This window comes from Mus caroli, unplaced genomic scaffold, assembly GCF_978045245.1.
Source record: "Mus caroli unplaced genomic scaffold, Mus_caroli_1 scaffold_1, whole genome shotgun sequence".
Lineage (NCBI taxonomy): Eukaryota > Metazoa > Chordata > Mammalia > Rodentia > Muridae > Mus > Mus caroli.
Genome location: NW_028227256.1, coordinates 52,043,541 through 52,059,918, shown reverse-complemented (window position 1 = coordinate 52,059,918; position 16,378 = coordinate 52,043,541). Strand labels below are relative to the sequence as shown.

General features: G+C 42.7%; 1 protein-coding gene and 1 long non-coding RNA gene across 2 annotated transcripts in view; one reads left to right on the top strand and one right to left on the bottom strand.

Moving 5' to 3' along the window:
- The window catches only part of Mob4 (MOB family member 4, phocein), a 21,893-nt gene extending 20,696 nt beyond the window's left edge, over positions 1–1,197 (bottom strand). Inside the window, exon 1 of the mRNA XM_021173581.3 lies at positions 1,085–1,197. Coding sequence (XP_021029240.1) covers positions 1,085–1,144 — 60 coding nt within the window. The 5' untranslated portion in view covers positions 1,145–1,197. The remainder of the gene's footprint in view (positions 1–1,084) is intronic.
- LOC147006039 (uncharacterized) lies at positions 601–16,378 on the top strand. Its single transcript, XR_015047019.1, has 3 exons — positions 601–680; positions 15,874–16,065; positions 16,286–16,378. It is a non-coding gene; the product is annotated as an uncharacterized LOC147006039 (long non-coding RNA).

Sequence of the window (16,378 nt, the reverse complement as noted above, 5' to 3'; positions counted from 1 at the left end):
ACCTAGTCTACAGAGCTACTTCCAGGAAAGTCAAGGCTACACAGGGAAACCCTTGAGAGAGAGAGAAGAGAAAGAAGAGAGAAAGACAAAAGAAAGAAAAGAAAAACAGTAACTCTGTAAAACTCAGTAGCATTAAGTATTTTGATTTCCACTTGACCCTAAAAATTACATTTTAACAGAAAAAGTTTACTCAGTACACGGTAAGAGGCAGCAGGCTGGGCAGCAACAAGAACACAGCCTGCTAAAAATACATTTTAAACATATCTCTTCTGATTTTAGAACATCTACTCAACGACTCAACCCATTTCCAAAGGCCGATTAATCCTATCAAGTTTGACTGTCAACTTGGTGGGGGGGGGGTTGTTTGTTTGTTTGTTTGGTCTTTTCCGTTCTGTTCTGTTCTTTTTTTACTGTGAAGCATCCCAGGTTTGCACCAGTTTACTCCCCATAGTGCCCTACTATTATTTTGATGTATATAATCAGTTCATTCCGACTATTGTCCACGCGCATTAGCATGAATATACGCAAGGAATGACACGTAACAAGTCACAACCTGGTGCCGAAAACTTGCTGGACCAGGGAAGCCGAAGGGAGTGGTGGCAAAGACAAACAACAGGAGGATAACGCAAACTAGTGCCACCTGCATCCGGCTAGACCAACTGGATGGAGCCGACCGGCAGGTACGTCACCGGCCAAGCTTGCTCCCGGTGAGGTGGGCAGTGTTTACAGCCCTCGACGCCGGCGGTCCCGACGCGGGGACAGCCCCCTGGTCCCCAGCTGGCCCACCCCACACCCGGGCGCCGTCAGCTGCCACTCACAGCAGGCAGCGCAGCAGCAGCCGCTGGTGACAAGCGTCAGCCCCGGGCCTCGGCGAACACAGCGGGGTCCTGCGTCTAGCAGGCCTCCAGGGCGGCCGGCGCCGGCTCGGCTGCCTCCCGGGCCGCGGCTCCGGAAGCGCAGGCCAGCCACCGCGGCCACGGCCCCCACCCGCTCGCCCTGGCCTCTCCTAGACGGAGTCCCGCCAGCAGGAGAGCCCCGGCTCGGCCCCGCCAACTCTTTGACAGGAAAGCCGTAGGGACGATACCTGCGCCTTGGTGCCTGGCCTGTTCCTCCTCAGCACTGCCGTCCCCTCCGCCATGACCATAGTGCCAGAGTCTGGGCGGCTGGCGTCGGTACCCGGATGTGGGGGCCGGCAGCTTGCGCGGGGGGCGGGGCACGGCGGGGCTCAGCGCTGCGGCGGCGGGGAGGGGCGGCAACCTGCGGAACAGCCGCCGCCCGCGCTGGGCACGATGGGAAGAGTGCCGAGCCGGCGGCTCGGGGGGAGGGAGGAGCACAGAAGGAACAGCTGGCGGAGCTCAGCCGAGGCCGAAAAGAAAGATGCGACCGGAAGCTGGGGTAGAGAGCCGCTTCCAAGGTCTGTGGTGCGGGTGACCCAAGCCTGCGTCACTTGTGGGTGTTTGTCCTTCGGCTGTCTATAGACTGGAAGGGCAGTTTGCACAATAGTGACCATCTCAGAAATGCGAAATGAGAACATAATTCTCCACCCCACATAATCTGGTAAATTTTTATAGAATCTTCATGGATTTACCCAATCTGGAATCAGATTGGCTGTGTCGGTTAAAGGGAAGACAGGAGGTACTGATAAATCTTGCTTCTAGGATCCTCTCACTGAAAAGCCAAGGACTCTTTCAATGACAAGTTGGTTTCCGTAGATAAAAGACTCAATGCTAAATTAAAAAAAAAAAAATGCCCATCATGAGATAGAAAGCGCACATCTGTTATTGTGTGTTAGAGTTAAAATAAGCTCACATTTTTGCAAGTCGGAAGCAGGAGGAAATGAATAGTACTTGATGGCTTTTATGAATTCTGTATCTTAACAAAATTCCAAGTTTCTCGTGTTTTTAAGTGTGATGTTTTTTGTTTGTTTTCTTTTGTTGTTGTTTTGGTTTTGTGTGTGTGTGTTTTTTTTTTTTTTTTTTTTTTTTTTTTGGAGACAGCGTCTCTCTCCCTGACGTTCCTTGAATTTAAGAGATTTGTTTTGAGTGCTGGGACCAACAGAGTACACGGCATGCCCGGCCAGGCTTAGGGGTTCATGTGTAATCCAACCCAGGGAGTTCCAGGTGACCCCACACCTTTTTCTGAATCCCTTGGGCGCATACAGGTAAAAAGCTTACACACATTAAATAAATAAGCAAGTAAGCAAGCAAAACAGTTAAAAGAATTGTTTAGAATTCAAAGCCAGCATGGGCTACATAGTTCCAGGCCAGGCAGGGCTACAGAGCAAGACTTAAATCGTCTCTCAATCTTTCCCAAAATAAGAAAAAAAAACAACATTTTTACCAGAATCTTTTTTTTTTTCCAAACAAGAGAAGTTTGTTTTGGTTTACAGTACCATGGGACACCTGGTGAGGAAGTTGTGGACACTGGGTAGGTGCTCTTTATAACTTCAAGAGCATGGGGTTCAGAAACAGAGGTCTTGAGCTGGAGGCAGAAGCTGGTATCTGCATCAAGACCCGCCCAAAGTGAGCCACTTCTCAAAGCTGGGCCATGGTTAGAATTACACAACCTCCAAATCGAATCTCAAGCTGAACACCAAGTGTTCCAACATAAGAGCTGCTGGGCAGAGTGGCGCCTTTAATCCCAGCACTCAGGAGGCAGATACAGGCTGATCTCTGTGAGTTCAAGGCCAGCCAGGAGTATGTAGTGACACCTTATCCTTAAACAACAACAATAGTAAAAATGAACGGAGGAATTGCCTTATTCAGATTGGCTTATGGGTATGCCTAGGGAGCCCTGTCAGCGCAGGATGTCCTGACCACAAGATGTACCCTGATACCACCAAGTTCCTGCTTCCCCGTGTAGTTGGCAAAAGAAAAATTTCTGCTGCCCCATCCCTCCTGCTGAGAAGTACTTCCTCCTTTGCTTGTGCATTTAAGCCTTGAGCCTTGCTAAATACAGTGAGACCTTGATGCTAATCAGACTGCTTCCGTGATGTGTCCTTCATTGCACTTGGTTCTCGTCTCTCCCTTCCCCCCATTTGGTTCTTAGGAGAAGGTCCCCTCGAGACCCTCGAATAACTGGACCTGCTGGATGGGTCAAAGATATATTTCATTGTTTTTTGGTTTTTTTTTTTTTTTTTTTTTGGTTTTTCGAGACAGGGTTTCTCTGTATAGCCCTGGCTGTCCTGGAACTCACTTTGTAGACCAGGCTGGCCTCGAACTCAGAAATCCGCCTGCCTCTGCCTCCCAAGTGCTGGGATTAAAGGCGTGCGCCACCACCGCCCGGCTTATATTTCATTGTTATATCTCCCTTTTCATTTCTTATTTTATTAATTTGGACACTGTCTCTGTGCCCGCTGGTTAGTCTGGCTAAAGGTTTATTCATCTCGTTGATTTTCTTAAAGAACCAGCTCCTGGTTTTGTTGATTCTTTGTATAGGTCTTTTTGTTTCTATTTAGTTGATTTCAGCCCTGGTTTGATTATTTCCTGCTGTCTACTCCTCTTGGGTGTATTTGCTTCTTTTTCTTCTAGAGCTTTCAGGTGTGCTGTCAAGCTGCTAGTGTAAGCTCTCTCCAGTTTCTTTTTGGAGGCACTTAGAGTTATGAGTTTTCCTCTTACCACTGCTTTCATTGTGTCCCATACGTTTTGGTATGATGTGTCCTCATTTTCATCAAATTCTAAAAAGCCTTTAATTTCTTTCTTTATTTCTTCCTTGACCAAGTTATCATTGACTAGAGTGTTGTTCAGCTTCCATGTATATGTGTGCTTTCCATTGTTTTTGTTGGTATTTAAGACCAGACTTAGTCCATGTTGATCTGATAGGGTGCATGGGATTATTTCTATCTTCTTGTGTCTGTTGAGGCCTGTTTTGTGACCAATTATAAGGTCAGTTTTGGATAAGGCACCATGAGGTGCTAAGAAGAAGGTATATTGTTTTGCTTTAGGATGAAATGTTCTATAAATATCTATTAGATCCATTTGTTTCATAACTTCTGTTATTTTTTCTGTGTTTCTGTTCCTGTTCCCATGATCTGTCCATTGATGAGAGTGGGTTGTTAAAGTCTCCCATGACTATTGTGTGAGGTGCAATATATGCTTTGAGCTTTAGTAAAGTTTCTTTTATGAATGTGGATGCCCTTGCATTTGGAGCATAGGTGTTCAGAATTGAGAGTTCTTCTTGGTAGATTTTTCCTTTGGTGAGTATGAAGTGTCCTTCCTTATCTTTTTTGATAATTTTTGGTTGAAAGTTGATTTTATTCAATATTAGAATGGCTACTACAGCTTCTTTCTTGGGACCATTTGCTTGGAAAAGTGTTTTCCAACCTTTAATTCTGAGGTAGTGTCTATCTTTGTCACTGAGGTGGGTTTCCTGTATGAAGCAAAATGCTGGTCCCTGTTATATATCCAGTCTGTTAGTCTATGCCTTTTTGGGGAATTGAGTCCATTGATGTTAAGAAATATTGAGGAAAAGTGATTTTTGCTTCCTGATATTTTTGTTGTTAGAAGTGGAATCATGTTTGTGTGGGTATCTTCTCTTGGGTTTGTTGAAAGATTACTTTCTTGCTTTTTCTAGGGTGTAGTTTCCCTCCTTGTGTTGGTGTTTTCCATCTATTATTCTTTGTAGGGCTGGATTTATGGATTTATGTGTCCTGGATTTCCTGGATGTTTTGGGACCTTTTTGCTTTTTGCATTTTCTTTGACTGTTGTGTCAATGTTTTCTATGGTATCTTCTGTACTTGAGATTCTCTCTTCTATCTCTTGTATTCTGTTGGTGATGCTTGCATCTATGACCTCCTGATCTCTTTCCTGGGTTTTCTAACTCCAGAGTTGTCTCCTAATGTGATGTCTTTATTGTTTCTATTTCCATTTTTATATTTTGGATGGTTTTGTTCATTTCCTTCACCTATTTGATTGTGTTTTCTTATAATTCTTTAAGGGATTTTTGTGTTTCCTCTTTAAGGGCTTCTAGCTGTTTACCTGTGTTCTCCTGTATTTCTTTAAGGGAGTTATTTATGTCCTTCTTAAAATCCTCTATCACTATCATGAGAAGTGATTTTAGATCTGAATCTTGCTTTTCCAGTATGATGCTGTATCCAAGACTTGCTATGGTGGGAGAATTGGGTTCTGATGATGCCAAGTAACCTTGGTTTCTGTTGCTTAAGTTCTTATGCTTGCCTCCTGCCATCCATCTGATTATCTCTAGTGCTACCTGCCCTCATTATATCTGACTGGGACCTGTCCTTCCTGTGATCTTGGTTGTGTCAGAACTCTGCTCAGAGTCCAGCTGTCTCTATGACCCTGTGATTCTGGGATCCTGAGATCCTAGGTGTGTCAGAGCTCCTGGGAGTCAAGCTGCCTCTAGGACCCTGAGATCCTGGTGTAACCAAGCTCCTGGGATCCTGGGATCCTGTGTTCCTGTTAGAATACCTGGGAGTGAAGATTCCTCTGGGTGTTGTGGGACTGGCTGCAGAGTTTGTGCCCAAGGTCTTCTCAGGGCACCAGCTCACACCAGGCAGAACCTGTGTCACTTGTCAGGTGGAGTTCCTGGGTGCCTGGTTCCCAATCCACAAATTCTTATCATTAGTGCTTACTCTCATGTACTGAGAACTCTGGACAAATAATACCTAAGTATTGTCTCTCTACCAGAGAAAGAGGAGGGCTCTGTAAGAGAGCACAGGGCTAGGTATGACCTCCATTTTTAAGCAATTCCATTTCACTCTGAGGATTAACTTTAAATTTTTCAGATTGTGTGGTACTTTCCCTGAGTGTAGATAGCAAATATTTATAGATGAAGAAGATCATCTTAATCCCAGGTTTTCTAAATGATTCTGGCCCATTGACGGACAGAAAGAGAATAAATAAATGTATATAGTAAATGTTAAATTCTGGAGCATGTGCTATTTGGGAGGCATAGGCAGAAGGAAGGATCAAGAGTGCAAGGCCACCCTGGGCTGCATGAGACTGTGTCAAGACAATAAATTCAACTCATTTCCTTTGAAAAGTCTAATAAATTTTCATGATGATGTCAACTCTGACCTTTCTCACAGAAAGAACCTTGCTCTTTAGAGCTGGCTGAAGCATTTCTACTTCATAACCTTCACATTTTCATTCCTGTCAGTCTACAGATGCTGATCTCCAGACTGAAGAGTTTTATAGCAGAGTAAGTTGATGGAAGGAGGAGAGAACATTATAAAAAGAATGAAGTCAAGGATGAAGTTACAGCTTAGTGCTACAGTCAGTGCTGACCCAAAAAGCAAAAAGCTTCAGGGTCCGTTCTCAGCAATAAAAGAAAGAGACAGAGCTTGGGGAGAAGGAGGAGGAAAAGAGGAAAGGAGAGAATAAAAAGAGCAAAAATTTTATCTTAATCATTCATCAGGCCAGAGAGATAGCTCAGTAATTAAAAGTACTTACTGCTCGTACAGAAGACTCAGTTTCAGTTCCCAGCACCCACAGAGTGACTCATAATGCCTGTAACTGCAGCTGCAGAAGATCTAATGTCCTCTTCTGGCTTTTATGAGCAACTGCACAAACATGCCCACACATACCCACAGACACCCTCACACCCTCACACACTATCTTAGGGTCATTATTGCTGTGACGAAACCCAGGGAACAAAAAGAGGAGGGAAAGGTTTAGTTGGCTTACATATCCTAAAGTGCAATCCACTGAGGGAAGCCAAAACAGGAACTCAAAATGAGCAGGAACCTGAACTTATGCAGAGGCCATGGATGGGTGCTGCTTACTGGCTTGCTTATTATGTCTTGCTCACCCTGTTTTCTCACAGAACCATGGATAGTCCCACCCTCATTGGGTTGACCCCTCCCACATCGGTCACTAAATAAGAAAATACCCTACAGATTTGCCTACAGCACACCTTTAGAGGCATTTTTTTTAATCAGCTGAGGTTCCTTGCTCTCAAAATGACACTAGCTTATGTGAAGTTGGCATAAAAACTATCCAGAACACACACACTCATAAATACATAACATAAAATAGAATCTTTTTAAAAAGTCCTGATTCTCATGCTTGTTGATTATTAACATTTTGAGCAAACTATTCAAAGTTTCTTCATTTGTAATAAAGACTGTGTTCAGCAGTTCCTTTCCTCGTCTCACAGAGTCTGAAAGCTATAATTAAACACTAATGGCAGATAGATGTGTGTAGGACAGACCATGCCTGCCAGAAAGGCTACCTGCAAACCTTTTTCTTCTATGTTTCTCCAGGTCCAATCCCCCTCTCAGCCTTCCCTGCCCTCTCAATCCCATCTCCTATGTATCTCACAGATCTTCCACGTCTAACCTTCCACTCTTCACTTGTTGCTTTGTCCCAGACCACAACTAAATCAGGCACATTCTGCTTACCCAAGGGATGCTCCTCCCAGAGCAGCAAGTAGACTGAAGGCAGACCCACACCTCTCCTACTCTTCCTAAGATCCAATCCTCAAAGTCACATCGACTGCTCTGTAGTAGGAACCTGCTGTGGTTTTCCTTTCCTCTCTGAACCCATCCCCTAGAAATCACAAACCTTCTCCCCAAACTCATCCCATTATCCCAGCCTCCAACACCAGCAGGCATTCCTTGTAAACACACTAACTAAGCAGGGCAGAAAACCGGCAACATAGCCACCACAGTCTCTGAAAGCCCAGAGAGAAAACAGAAACCAAGGACCAAAACATACATCCAACAAAAACAAATCTAAAAATCAACATCTAGATATACCTATAATCATCCCAAACCCAGATGCCTAGACACCAGAATAAAAACACAATCAATAACATCCAGGGCAATATGTCTACACTAGATCTCCGCTTTCCTACCCCAGCATTTCCTGAATATTCCAACATAACTAAAGCACACAAAAAAGACCCTAAAGCCAACTACATAAAGATGATAGAGGTCCTTAAAGACAAAATAAATAAATCCCTAAATGAAATTCAGGGAAAATGGAAGAAATTAATAAATCCCTTAACTAGAACTAAGAAAACACAAATAAACAGTTGAAGGAAATGAATAAAACTGTTCAAGACCTAAAAATGGAAATAGAATCAATACACAAATGGGGAAAATTCTGGAAATGAAAATTTTAGGAATTCAAACAGAAATTGCAGAAGCAAGCTTCACCAACAGAATAAGAGATGGAAGAGAAAATCTCAGGTGTTAAAGATACAATAGAAGAAATTCACAGATGGGTCAACAATGTTAAATCTGTTAAATGTTAAATGAAAAACTCCTGACTCAAAGCACCCAAGATATGTGGGACACTATGAAAAGGCCAAACCTAAGAATAATTGGAATGAAGGAAAGAGAAGAATTCCAGCTCAAAGGCCCAGAAAATATTTTCAATAAAATCATAGAAGAAAAATTTTCTAATCTAAAGAAAGAGATGCCTATCAAGGTACAGGAAGCATACAGAATATCAAGTTGACTAGACCAGAAAAATAAAGTCCACTTGCCACATAATAATCAAAATACCAAACATTCAAAAAAGAAAAATAAAGAATGATAACAGATGCAAAGGGAAAAGGCCAAGTAACATACTAAGGCTGACTTATTAGAATTACCTGGCTTCTTAATGGAAACTCCAAAAGCCTGAAGGACCTGGACAGATATGCTACAGACTCTAAGACCACAGAAGCCAGCACAGACTTCTAAACCCAACAAAGTTCTCAAAGACCATGAATGGAGAAAATAAGATATTTCATGATAAAGTCAAATTTAAACAATATCTATCTACAAACTGACCCTACACAAGGTATATAAAGAAAACTCCAACCTAAGGAGGTTAACTACACTCATGGAATCACAGAAAATAAAAAATTCCAGACCCCAAAAATCAAAGGAGACTCTCTCCACCAGCCAAGCAAGATGCCTAAGGGAAAGAAGGCCAAGTAGAAGAAGGTGGCCCTGGCCCCTGCTGTCATCACAGGAGGCCAAAAAGATGTTCAATCCTTTGTTTGAGAAAAGGCCCAAGAACTTTGGCATTGGGCAGGACATCCAGCCCAAAAGAGATCTAACACGCTTCGTCAAATGGCTCCGCTACATCAGGCTGCAGTGGCAAAGAGTCATCCTCTATAAGTGGCTCAAAGTATCTCTTGCCATTAACCAGTTCACCGAGGCACTGGACAGGCAAACAGCTACTCAGCTGCTTAAGCTTGCCCACAAGTACAGGCCAGAGACAAAGCAAGAGAAAAAGCAAAGGCTATTGGCCCGTGCCGAGAAGAAAGCTGCTGACAAAGGCGACGTCCCAACTAAGAGACTGCCTGTCCTCTGAGCAGGAGTCAATACAGTCACCACCTTGGTGGAGAACAAGAAGGCTCAGCTGGTGGTGATTGCCCATGACATAGACCCCATTGAGCTGGTGGTTTTCCTGCCTGCCCTGTATCGAAAGATAGAGGTGCCCTACTGCATCATCAAGGGAAAGGTCAGGCTGGGGTGCCTGGTCCACAGAAAGGCATGTACCACTGTTGCCTTCACACAGGTTAACTCGGAAGACAAGGGTGCTCTGGCTAAGCTGGTGGAAGCTATTAGGACCAATTAAAATGACCGATATGACGACATCCATCGCCACTGGGGAGGCAACGTCCTGGGTCCTAAGTCTGTGGCTCTCATTGCCAAGCTAAAAAAGGCAAAGGCTAAAGAACTTGCCTCTAAATTGGATTAAATGTACACTAATTTTTCTGTACATAAATATAATTATAAAATTATCTTCCAAAAAAAATCAAAGGAGAGAAACACACACACACAGCATCACCACCATTACCACTAACACCAACTACTACAACAATGAAATAGCAGGAATCAACACTCATTGGTCAAGTCCCAATAAAAAGACACAGACGAACAGAATGGGTGTGAAAACAGGATCAATCCTTCTGCTGCATCCAAAAAACAAACCTTATAATATCAGTGATAGACATTATCTCATAGGAGTTGGAAAAAGATTTTTCCAAGCAAATGGACCTAAGAAGCAAGCTGTGGTAGCCATTTTAATATCTAAGAAAATAGACTTCAAATCAAAACTAATCAGAAGAAATAAGGAAGGATACTACATACTCATCAAAGGAAAAAAAAAACACCAAGAAGACATTTCTATTCTTAATACCTATGCCCCCAAACATAAGGGCACCCAAATTTGTAAAAGAAACAGTTCTACAGCCTAAATCATATAATTAATTACCCTCACACACGATCTTAGTTTAGGTTTCATTGTGATGAAGAGACACCATGACCAAGCCAACTCTTGTTCTTTGTTTTTGGGGGGTTTTGTTTTGTTTTTGTTTGTTTGTTTTTTGTTTTTGTTTTTGTTTTTATGAGACAATGTTTCTCTGTGTAGTCCTGGCTGTCCTGGAACTCACTTTGTAGACCAGGCTGGCCTCAAACTCAGAAATCCACCTGTCTCTGCCTCCCGAGTGCTGGGATGAAAGGCGTGCGCCACCACGTCCGGCCCAAGCCAACTCTTATGAAAGAAATTACTTAACTGGGGCTGGCTTAGATTTCAGAAGTTCAGTCCATTATCGTTATAACGGGAAGCATGGCATCATGCAGGCAGACATGGTGCTGGAGGAGCCAAGAGTTCTGACTCTTGACCTGAAGGCAGCCAGAAGGAGACTCTCTTCCACAGGCAGCCGGAAGGAGGGTCTCTTCCTCATTGGGCAGAGCTTGAGTACAAGGAGATCTCAAAGCCCACCTACACCATTACACTTTCTCCAACAAGGTAACATCTATTCCAACAAGGCCACACCTCTTAATAGTGCCACTTCCCATGGGCCAAGCTTATTCAAACCACCATATTCTACTACTTGGCCCACATAAGTTTGCTCAAATACATGAGTCTATACGTAGCCATAGCATAATGCAAAATACATTTAGTCTAATTTCAAAACTCCCCATAGTCTATCACTGCCCGGGGCCAGCCCCACCTCTTGGGGTTTGTTGCTGAGGTGAAACACAGAGTTGGATGAAAGCAAAAAGACTGATGATCTCCAGCCTTGGAACTCTCCCTAATTGTACCGGGGGCTAGAAGCTGATGGCTTCTGGAAACTTAATGCTCTCTTGATCATTCTATGGCTGAAAACCCCTGGCTTCTTTTCTCTTTCACTCTCTATGCTTGAATAAACACTGGGGAAACTCTTTGTGCTTGAATTAGTGTTGAGGAAATGTAACTCTTTGTTGCTTAAATAAGCGCTGGAGAACTACAAAAAGGATTTATTGCTAGTGCTCTTTTCTCTGGTGAGCCAGCCAGGAATTCCTTGCTGGCCAGGCTTGAGGTTCTGAGCTTGGTAACTCTTTTTGAACCAGAGGGAAAAAGATAGGAAAGGAAAGAAGTCACTCACACAAATAACAGTCATTCCAGGTGAAGCAGAAAATGGCTCTGCCACCTCTATTGCTATCAGCCTTTTAATAGTTTAACAAGTTTTCTATGTAAGAAAAAATTATCTCATAGAGAAAATGTTACATAAAAGAGTTTCAGAAAGGTATCAATAACAAGTTCAAAGCAATGTTTCATACTGTAATCTCATTATAAGTTCAAAGCAACAGTTTTTACATGGCCTTGCTTTATCATAGTGCATACCTAGGCTTCATTCTTGGACCTGAATGTTTTTCCTTGAACACAAATTTGTCCCAACCCTGTATCTCCTTTTGGTGGGAAAATTCATTGTATTTCTTACTATGCAGCATTTACTTAATATTTATGAGGAGTGGGCATATTCTATTCTTTTTTTAAAAAAGATTTATTTATTTTTTATATGTAAGTACACTGTAGCTGTCCTCAAATACTCCAGAAAAAGGCATCAGATTTTGTTACAGATGGTTGTGAGCCACCATGTGGTTGCTGGGACTTGAACTCGGGACCTTCAGAAGAGCAGTCGGCGCTCTTAACCACTGAGCCATCTCACCAGCCCCACATTCTATTCTTGATTCTAACTTTATTACATCTTTCTAGCAAAACAACTAAAACCATCTTTTAAAGATTTCTCCCTAAGATTTTGTGAATCAAATCAGGAATTCTATAAAATCACTAATTCATCTAAACAGCATTAATTCATGAAAGTTAATCTTTATGTTGATCTGCAGGAAGTTTGCTCAATTGGGTGGGCTGATGCCCAGGAATCCTTAGGGTATGTAATAAAGACAGGAAAGTGACAGGAAGCTGCAAGAAACAATTCTAGGACAAAGTCTCTTGGGGCCTTGCCTCTTAGAACTCACCCTTCGCAGACAACGCAAAAATGGTGGACCACCTCTAGGAAGGTTGCTTGCTAGCCGTATCCTTTCCTAGATGGCTCCAGACATATCACAGTCTCAATAAAGTTTAACAATCCAAAGTTCAAAGTCTCTTCTGAGAGTCATACAACTGTAGTCCCCTATAAAATCAAAATCAAAAGCAGACGACATACTTCTAATAACACAGAATATACATTACCATTCCAAAACACCATAGTGAGGAAATACTGGACAAAACCAAGATAGAAAATGAGCTAGGCACACTCTGAACTCTGCATCTGGTGTCATGTCTGGTGTCAAAGTGTCTTCAGATCTTCAACTCCTTTCAGTTTTGATGATTATAACACAATTCTTTCTCTTGGGCTACTTCCACTAGCAGCTTTCCCTGGTAGATATACCACAGCTCTGGAATCACTAACATATTGGGGTCTCCAAGGCAACTTCAACTTTACAGCTTCTTGTTCCAATGTCTGGGGTCCACACATGATCTTCTGGGCTCCTCGAAAGGGCTTGGGTCCCTTCTCCAGCTTTGCCCTCTCTGGTACTGTAGGCTCTAGCTTACTCTACTCCACTGCTGCTGCTGTTCTTGGTAATCACCCCATGGTACTGGCAATTAATCTGAATTTCTTCATCATAGCCTCAGGCAGACTCTTCAGACAAGGGCAAAAAGCAGCCACATTTTTCACCAAAACAGTATAAGAGTGATCTCCAGGCAACATACCAAAATTCTTCTACTCTGAAACATCTTGAGCCAGACTCCCATAGTTCAAGTCTTCCATATTCCTAAAATGGCCCATTAAGCCCCACTAAGAGCATTCCACTGCTTTCCAAATCCAAAGTACCAAAATCCACACTCCTCCAAACAAAAACTTGGTCAGGCCTATCACAACAATACCCCAGTCTCTGGAACCAACTTCTGTCTTAGTTTGGGTTTCATTGCTATAAAGAGACACCATGATCAAGGCTACTCTTATAAAAGAAAACATTTAATTGGAACTGACTTACAGTTTCAGAGGTTTGTCCCATTATCATCATGATAGGAAGCATAGCCTATTTATTCAATATAGTACTTAAAGTTCTAGCTAGAGCAATAAGACAACTGAAGGAGAACAAGGGAATACAAACTGGGAAGGAAGAAGTCAAAATATCATTATGTGCAGATGATATAATACTATGTACAAGCAACCCTAAAAAAAAATTCCACCAGGGAACACCTACAGCTGATAAATATTTTTAACAGAGGACCTGGATACAATATTAACTTTTAAAAAGTCAGTAGTCTTCCTATGTACAAATGACAAACTGAAAAAGAAATCAGGGAAACAACACCCTTCATAATAGGCTCAAATAATAATAAAAAAATACCTTGAGGTAACTTTAACCAGGCAAGTGAAAGACTTGTATTATAAAAACTGTAAATCTTTGAAGAAATTGAAGAAGATATCAGAAGATGGAAAAATCTCCCATGCTCATGGATCAGAAATATTAATGGTAAAAATGGCCTTCCTACCAAAAGCAATCCACAGATTCAATGCAATTCCCATCAAAAGTCCAACACAAATTTTTACAGATCTTGAAAGGACAATTCTCCACTTCATTTGCAAAAAGAGAAACCCCAGGGCAAGTGTAATCCCCAGAGCACCATTGTCTAGCTCTTGCCTTCCTCCACAGTCTAGAAGAGACCTGTGGACTCCAAGAGCATCCTGTTTCCCCATGGAAACCTTCTGGGGCCCTAAAACTAGCCATCATGGAACTCTACTGGATCACCCATCTTAGCTGGATCTGACCAACCCCAGCAGGACTGCCTGGAACAGCCTGCAGAGGTGAGTGGCACACAGTCCCCTAAGCACATAAATTTAATTTTAAAAAGTTTACACATATAAAAATTGAGCTCACCATAAAGATGTTGATGAAAGAATAAAGCACACTATGACAAAATGGAAAATAGAAGAGAAGTGAAGAGAAGAGAAGAGAAGAGAAGAGAAGAGAAGAGAAGAGAAGAGAAGAGAAAAAAGAGAAAAGAAAAGAAGAGAACCCAGGATAGCTAAAATCCTGAACAATGAAGACTTGCTGGAGGACGTACCATTTCCCTTTTTAAAAAATTATTTATTTTATTTATATGAGTACACTGTAGCTCTCTTCAGACACACCAGAAGAGGGTATAAGATCCCATTATAGATGGTTGTGAGCCACCATGGGCTTGCTAGGAATTGAACTCGGAATCTCTGGAAGAGCATTCAGTGCTCTAACCACTGAGCCATCTCTCCAGCGCCAAACTTACCATTTTCAATTTCAAGTTGTATTACTGAGCTATCGTAATAAAAACCTCATGGTATTGGCACAAAAACAAACACATTAGTCAATAGACTCAAATTGAAGACTTAGACATGCTGGGCGAGTGGTGGTGCACACCTTTAATCCCAGCACCCGGGAGGCAGAGGCAGGTGGATTTCTGAGTTCAAGGCCAGCCTGGTCTACAAAGTGAGTTCCAGGACAGCCAGGGCTACACAGAGAAACCCTGTCTCAAAAAACAAACAAAAACAAAAACCAAAATGTCCAGCATCCTTAGCCATCATGAAAATGCAAATTCAAAATGACTGAGAGTGTATGTCACACCTTTCAGAAGGGCTAAGATCAAAAACAAGGGATAGCTCATGCTAGAGAGGATGTGGAGCAAAAGGAACACTTCTCCATTGCTGGTGGAAGTGCAAACTAGTACAGCCACTGTGAAAATCAGAATAGTTTTTCAAAAAGTTGTGAATTGATCTATCTCAAGATCCAGCTATACTACTTTTGGGGATTTACCCAAAGGATGCTCCATCCTACCACAAGAACACTTGCTTAACCATGGATATTGTAACTTTAGTCATAATAGCCAGAAACTGGAAACAACCTAGATGCCCCTCGACAGAAGAATGAATAGAGACTGTGGTCCATTTACACAATGAAGTATTACTTAGCTGTTTAAAAACAATGACAACATGAACTTTGCAGGCAAATGGATGAAACTGGAGAAAACAGTTATCCTGAGTGAGTTAGCCCAAAACCAGAAAGACAAGTATGGTATGTATTCACTTGTAAGTGGATATTAGCAGTTAAGAAAATGACAACCAAGTTACAATTCATAGATCCAGAGAAGTTAGGTAAAGAGAAGGGATCTAAGGGGGGACATGTAGATCTCCCTTAAGACAGGAAAGAGAATAGATTTTATGGCAGTCTGGGGTAGGGAATGATGAGAAGGTGGATCATGTTTGTGGTGAGATGGATAGAGGGAGAGAGTTTGGGGAGAGATGGCTGGAATTGGGGAGACTCTGAGGGGTAGTGTGGAAACCCAGTGCAGTGTAAACTTCCTGGAATCTATGAAGGTGATCCTAATGAGTACTCCTAATAATGGGGACTATGGAGTCTCAACAGGCCGTCTCTATAGCTAGGTAACACTTCCAGTGATGGGACTAGGGTTACATTCAATTGAGTTGTTGGCCAAGGGGGTTCCATGGAAATCCCCAAACAACACAGGCTTCTGCTAAGACAAAGAGTTCCTCTTTGCAAACTGACAGCAGGGACCTCATTGCTGAGGACAACACCCACACAACTCATTGAATACAGAGAAGTCAAGCTGGTGCCTATATGGAGTGTTCACCCCTATGTTCTAGTTTTTTAGATGTTGGAAAGTACTTCACAGGCTACTAAAAGAGAAACATGGAAGCCAAACCATCCACAAAGCTTTTGACCTAAACTCTATCCAGCCTGCAAAATATACTGTGGGACCGTGAAAAGCAGCCTGTTTTCTGGTCAAGCGAGACTTATTCTGGAGACCCAGTAGGAACTCTACAAGGGACGAAACAGTGAGTCATGCTCCTATACAGACATGCTCCCAGCCTGACACCATGGAGCCCCCAACTCCATAATCCTGTGACTACCAGTCACACCCCCAAATTCCTGGTATCCTGGCTAGACTCTACCCGCCCATGTGGGAACCACCTAGTGCCCCCTCTTCCCCTACCCTCTTCTCCCTTAGGCCCCAGGGCTGACCGAGATGCCCCCGGGACCCCACTTTGTTCTCAGCTCTTCCATTGTGTCCAGCGACATCCTGTGATTCCCAAGAGCTAGAACCTGTCATCGCTGGCCTCCATGATGCCCAGAGACCTCAGATTGCTC